This window comes from Melanotaenia boesemani, chromosome 12 (assembly GCF_017639745.1).
Source record: "Melanotaenia boesemani isolate fMelBoe1 chromosome 12, fMelBoe1.pri, whole genome shotgun sequence".
Taxonomy (NCBI): domain Eukaryota; kingdom Metazoa; phylum Chordata; class Actinopteri; order Atheriniformes; family Melanotaeniidae; genus Melanotaenia; species Melanotaenia boesemani.
The window spans coordinates 17,256,013-17,262,855 of NC_055693.1; the positions used below are offsets into that span (position 1 = coordinate 17,256,013).

The following is a 6,843-nucleotide window of genomic DNA, read 5'->3' on the forward strand; positions in this document are numbered from 1 at the left end:
CTGTCTCTCCATGTTAGAATACATTTACCATTAAAAGTATGGAATGATCATATCTTTATTAGTAGGCAAACTAACAAAATCAGCAAGGGATCAAATACTTTTTACTCTCACTGTATATATATATATATATACACATATATATATTTATGTATATATACATATATATATACACACATATATATATATACACACACACACACACACACACACACACACACATATATATATGTGTATATACACTACCGTTCAAAAGTTTGGGGTCACTTTGCCATGGGATTCAATAGGGAAGTGACCCCAAACTTTTGAACGGCAGTATATATATATATATATATATATATATATATATATATATATATATATATATATATATATATATTTTTTTTTTTGTTGCTTTCTCTTAGAAGCACTTCGTGACGAGTGTCTGTGAAAGGTGCATTATATATAAACATTACTTACTCAATTTAGGCAAAGAAAATATAAGAGTTCTGTAACTTAAGTGTACATAAACCAACTCGGGGATGATTAGCAGCCTTTTTTATAGACATATTTCCACATATTTCAAGTTATTTAGATCATTTGTAAATTTAACTTTCCATTAGAAATAAAACACTTGTGTATTGTTACGTTTCCAGACATCATGAGACTGAAATGATATTACAATAAATTGAATATATTCAGCTTCTGAATGTATAGACAGCAACATACATTTGTACCATGAATAATGACTAACATTATTAATCTGATAAACCCAAACTAAGAAAAGAAAGTAATCTAAAGATTTGTTTCTCTGACTTTATATCAAATCTTAATTTGCTAAGTGTTACATTGCTATCAACTTAACCTGAAATAACCAGCACAGCAAAACGTGGAAATTAGGTTTAACGGTTTCAAGAAGTGGAATAAAGAACAGGTGAATTCTGCTCAAAAAGAATACATTTTGGATGTCACCGTCTCATCCACACCCTGGAATATTTCTGTCTTACACCTTGTTTAAACTCTGTATGCACTGTTAAATCACAATATGCAGCCTTGGATAATATTTCAAAAAAGTCTTACCCATCCAGAACCTTCCATGTTATCAGGTCTTTACAGATTTTCAGCAAGAAGAGAATGCCCATTTCCACATCTGTAAATCAAGCAAAGTGGTTACTCTTACCTGCTCCATCTTCTTAAGCCTGCTTTTGTGAAATATTGGCTCCCTTTTCTCGTTTATGTCTGACATCTAGTATTTGCTGTATCTCACTCAACAGGATCTCCAGTGTGTCCAGGACCTAGTCTTTCTTCGCTAGCACCAGCTGCTGGAGAGTTTAGCTAGCCTTGGAAAAGAGATAGATGCTCACTACCAGGCACGACACTGCAAGCTTCCTCCATGGGCGTTGTGCTCGATGCTGCCTTCTCCCTTCTCTCTCAAAATGCTGACTGGTCCACTGTGCTGGAGCTGAAGGCGTCCTGTCTGACAGTCATCTGAAAAATCTTCCACACTAGCGATGCTGAGGGCTCAACTGCAGGTGCTTGTGGCTTTCATAATCCTACCTTCTCAACACTGGCATTAGGTGTGTATGGGGCCCCTCCCTAGGACTACCCAAAACTCCCTTTTCATTGACCCTGGGATATGTAAACGCACACAATACTGTACTAATACACATACACATTACATTCACCCACAGATATATTCATATTTCCACAAGTGGGACAGCTCTAAACAGGCTGATGTGCTACACTGACATCACAATGAACAGGAAACAGATAATTTGGTAACTCATTTAATCCTTTTCTGAACCAATGATGCACTGAACCTCGTGTTACTTGACTACACAATTTTATTCAGTCTTTTTTTGGCTAATCAAAATATTTGAACAACCTAAATTTTGGTTTGCAGGGAAAAGGAGCAGTGTGGGATTCCTTTAAATCTAATCCAGGCTGTTTATAATGGTTGACACTGGTACTATAAAAGATTTACACACTGTGCTTTACATACAAAATCAAAATACACTTGACACTTGCATTTATGAAATCATAATAACTTCAAATAGGAGAAAGTAAATATCTAGCTTATCTATGGGCCTGATTTAACTATGCTATTTGACAACAACCAAGTTAAAGGACATAGAATAATTCAGCCAGCAGAAAACTAACCCATATAAAAAAACAGAAAAGAAAAAAAATCTTAACTGGCTTCAGATTAAAAAAGAAAGACAACAATTTACCCCTGATACCATAGGCACAATACACACACTTCAGACGCAGAAAAGGGAAAACTTCCTCAGTAGGGAAACATCTATCACAATTAGGGAAGGGTTTCATCTGCACTCATGTCTTGTTCATACAGTCCTTCTTCCATTAACTCCTTCGATTTAGCTGCAGTAATGTCTGACTCGTGTGTTCCTCTAATGCTTTCAGATGACTGCCTCAAAGTAACCTGCAGCTTTCCTGACAATTCCTTTGCTCACCTCCTCGCCTCTCCTGCTAAGAACTGAAGCCTGTTGAATGGATACAGGATAGAACAAATAGTTAATCTGCACTTTCATGGGCTCACTCTGTACTGTGCTACGAGGGTGGCATGAAACTGAATGCAACTTACCAAAACATGAAATGACTAATATCGTCGTGAGCCATAGCCCCCGCCACTGCCACCAGAGCCGTAGCCACCTGCAGTTACACACAGTGACCACAACAGAGATTATGTTGCTGTTATTTTGAGGTCTGATTATTACATAAAGATTTAAAGGGTGAAACTCACCACCGTAGGGTCCACTGGAGTTTCTGCCTCCAAAATTATTTCCTTTCATGGGCCCATAGTTAGACTGCTGCCCACCATAATTTCCAAAGTCATTGTAATTTCCCCCACCTCCATATCCTGAAAATATTAGTCAAACTTCTGTTTATTTTTAAAAATAAACAATATATAAATAAAAATGATCTAATTCTCAATTCACAGTCAAAATGTTGTAGTCAAAGTAAAACTTCTACCTCCACTATTGCCTCCATAACCTCCATCACAGTTTCCACCAAATCCTCCACCCTGGTTGTTATATCCTGGACCACCACCTCCATAACCTCCTCGTCCACCTCCATAACCTGGTCCACCACCATAATTTCCTCCTGGACCTTTTAAAAATCAACAACCAATTTAGCATTTTCTTCTTGATGGTGTTTACAACAACAAACTGAGGTCTACAGACACAACACAACAGATGTGGGTTACACAGACAGTAACTGTAAAGACACTTAGGCAAATCTATATTTCAGTGCAACTTACCGTTGTCAAAATCATTGCCATAATCTCCACGTTCTCCACCATAGCCACCTAAGAAACACAAGCAGGGTCAAAAGTAGTGTGTTATAATTGTAAACAGTTTGTTAAACATTGTAGCCTTATCACAGATCACACACAAAGGTAGGTTTACTCTACAATACTACTGCTGTAGATACAGCCATCACACCCATAATTCTTACTCTGCATGCGACGAGAGCCACCCATGGATAAGCAAGCCCTGAATTAGCATTTAATCATTAAAAGTTTATTACAAGCATCATTTAGCAGTGTTGTAACACTGAGCATGGATACAAACAAAAGTAGACACAGGATTCACAGTTATTCATTTGGACTATATGCAAACATATAAAAATATTAATTGTATCTAATACTTTCGTATGATAAAGGATAAAGATGCTTTAATCTGACATGGAAACACAACTCACCTCGGCCAAAGTTGCCACCACCACCTCCAAAGTTACCTCCTCTCCCCATGAAATTTCCTGATCCACTGCTTCGTCCTGATGTGAAGAAAGGCCAAACATGTTTACAAATACGCATCACATCACTGAACTGCCAGCTGGTACAACCTTTCTATTTATAGGATATACTTACCCCGATTGCTGGACATAGCATTCATTTCCTGTTTAGACAGAGCTTTCCTGACTTCACAGTTGTGAAAGTTGATTATGTGGTATTTCTGGGCTATAAGGAAAATGGGGAAATAAGACAACAGAAACTCACACACAATAATTTATATTTCCAAATAGAGAACTTAAAAATGGTACAACAACTGCATACCAACAATTTTGTCGACAGTGTCATGATCATCGAAGGAGACAAAGCAGAATCCTCTCTTCTTCCCTGTCGAGCGCTCTTCCATGATGTCAATGCATTCAATCTTTCCATACTTTTCAAAATACTCCCGAATGTGGTACTCTTCAGTGTCCTCCTTGATTCCACCTACGAAGATCTTCTTCACCGTTAGATGTGCGCCTGGTTTGTTGGAGTCCTAAAAGAGTGTATTAGTGAGCAAAGACCTCACCAACAACCATGCAGTGGTATCTGCCTACTGGTCAGAGATTTATATTTTTACCTCTCTGGACACAGCTCTCTTGGGTTCAACCACACGGCCATCTACTTTATGAGGCCTTGCTTTCATGGCATCATCAACTTCTCTTACATTAGAGTATGTAACAAAGCCAAACCCTCTTGACCGCTTGCTGTTGGGATCCCTCATCACCTAGAAACAACACAAGGATAGCAAAGACAGTTTAAGTAGTGCGTAGCCAGTTTAATCTTGTTACCTAAAAACATCTTTCCACAGAATAAAACTACAAACCACACAATCGGTGAGAGTTCCCCATTGCTCAAAATGGGCCCGCAAACTCTCCTCTGTGGTTTCAAAACTCAGCCCTCCAATAAACAGCTTTCTGAGCTGCTCAGGTTCTTTAGCGTCACGGTTCTGTAAAAACAAGACACACACATAACTGCAGCTGTAAATAATAATACGTAACAATTCGCTCCTGTAATAAAAAAAAAAAATCTAAAAAAGAAAACAATAAAAAACATGTTTGAATAATGATAAATTAATTACTGCAGTATAATCTACTGAATGATTGTTAGTGGCATGAATTAACTGAATTTCTCTGGTTACAATGTTAAAGTACTCATAACTACATACTAAGAGGAGCATGCTGCATGTCTACATGAATAAAACTAAATTCTTACTCATGTTGATCCCAGGTTTGGTTAATTATTAAAATGACATGAGAAGCACTCTCATAACGCTTCACTTACACATAAATTATAATGTCGACTTAACCCAAATGCACATTCATTTTAATAGCCCTCCCTACCAATTCTGATGATTTAAAGCCTAATGCATTTCTTTATGGAGAACTATAATTGACAACATCTACAAAAAGTCACCAATAAAATGTCTATGAAGGCCCCTACTATTATGAGCCTTTATAGCTTCTTATCACTGTTCCTGTAATAAACTAGTAGGAGCAGCTTTGCATAGAGTACAACCAAGCGGACAGCTACATTCAGTACATAAACCAACTAACACATCTGATAAGGGCTAAATAAAAACAAACACAAACTCGGAGTTCAATGCTATGTCCGAGTCCCCCTAATTTGTTACACAGCAGCCATTTTGACATGAAATTGTAGATACACATAGGTAGAAAGTAATGACATTAATGGAAGAACTACTGTAATTACGTACTGAGCTTTTAAAAAGTAATTGCTGACGCCTGTATTTACGTGCTATTCCATGTCAAAATGGCTGCTCTGAATACGGTAAGGGAGTTAGCCTGAGCTACCATCGACAGCTAGAGGTAGCTTATTTCAGAAAAACTGCAACTTTAGCATCTAACTATTATAAGAACATACACAAAATTAACCAACAGGTTTGAATTAGTAGTTTGAATCTAAGCTAAAGCATAGCTATGCTATATTGCTCAAATAAGGACCAAGATTCACATGGGTTAACTTGACAGTAATTTTTGACAGCCATTAGCTTAGCTCCAGCGTTAGCTTACAAGAGCACCATTGAGCAACGCATCAGGAATAAATTACAGCAGAATGTAATGCACGCTCTCACCAATATTACAAATATGTTACCGATTAGCTGTGGCTTTCCTGAATCTTACGCATTTGTATGCTTAATCTGCGTCACATCTCAGCATCTCACCTCCATTTTGCAGATGTCCATGACAGAGATACAAGGACGTCACGTGACAAGCTGGTCGTTCGTGCTACTGGTTGTCAACCACCATCATCAAAACTTCAAATACATCTTAAGAAAGCATCTAAAGTTAACCCACAAAACGATGCAAAACTTTATGCATTTTAGGAACGATTCTAATAAAAGTTAAAAGTTACGTTGTCAGGTCCGCTGCCTTGCTCTGTGCTATATATGTTTATATTAAAGGGAAATTTACGCCATCTGCTGGTAAATACAATCAGTAACGTGGGTTTCCTAATGTAAAGTGACTTTATATGGCTTTTCGCTGTGAGTTGGTGCTTTATAGTCACCATATAACTTATTTAAATCTACAAAACATAAGTATGAGATAGCTATGCCTGCATTTTTACTCAAGTTCTGTTGTGACGACAAACACAAGTGTGCGGTCTTGTCTCTGAAGGCACTGTTTCTGTAGCATATGCCAGTATGGTATTTTGCAAAACAACTTTCCCCCCCATAATGAATAGAGTATAGAATAGAGTATTAACGGTTCTGCTCTATAAGAACTTTAACTTTCTCTTTTATTGCTAACTTTGAAGTTTTCTGTTTACTGTTAGAGACTAAGCTGGATTTTTTCAGAACACTTATCCTTATAATAAGACATAACATTATTCTCAGCTCCACTTTTGTGTTTCTACTTTTCCATTTGCATGTCTCTGTTAGAGTTTACAGAGAATATTTGATTGGGAAAGTATGATCTATGAGCCAGATGCTATTTAGCCTTGTTGAAGCTGACCAGCATCTCCAAATATATGACAGTTTTATGGTTTAGACAATGTCTGTCATTAACTTTATTGTAGTATGCGAGGAAAATACAGCCCCAATAAAAGGG

General features: G+C 37.3%; 1 protein-coding gene across 2 annotated transcripts; it reads right to left on the reverse strand.

The window, feature by feature from the left end:
- Positions 1–367: 367 nt before the first annotated feature.
- On the reverse strand, positions 368–6,152 carry hnrnpa3 (heterogeneous nuclear ribonucleoprotein A3). Of its 2 annotated transcripts, none has more exons than XM_042001817.1 (11): positions 5,958–6,152; positions 4,599–4,721; positions 4,353–4,499; positions 4,058–4,268; positions 3,872–3,961; positions 3,703–3,777; positions 3,260–3,307; positions 2,971–3,108; positions 2,741–2,857; positions 2,582–2,649; positions 368–1,126 (listed from the first exon to the last, which is right to left on the reverse strand). In XM_042001817.1, exons 1-10 carry the CDS (start codon positions 5,976–5,978, stop codon positions 2,597–2,599), a joined length of 1,023 nt encoding a protein of 340 aa, XP_041857751.1. In that variant the 5' UTR covers positions 5,979–6,152; the 3' UTR covers positions 368–1,126; positions 2,582–2,596. The 2 variants fall into 2 exon arrangements, with proteins under 2 accessions (XP_041857751.1, XP_041857750.1); XM_042001816.1 differs by lacking the exon at positions 368–1,126 and adding an exon at positions 1,748–2,480.
- Between the last annotated feature and the right edge of the window lie 691 nt (positions 6,153–6,843).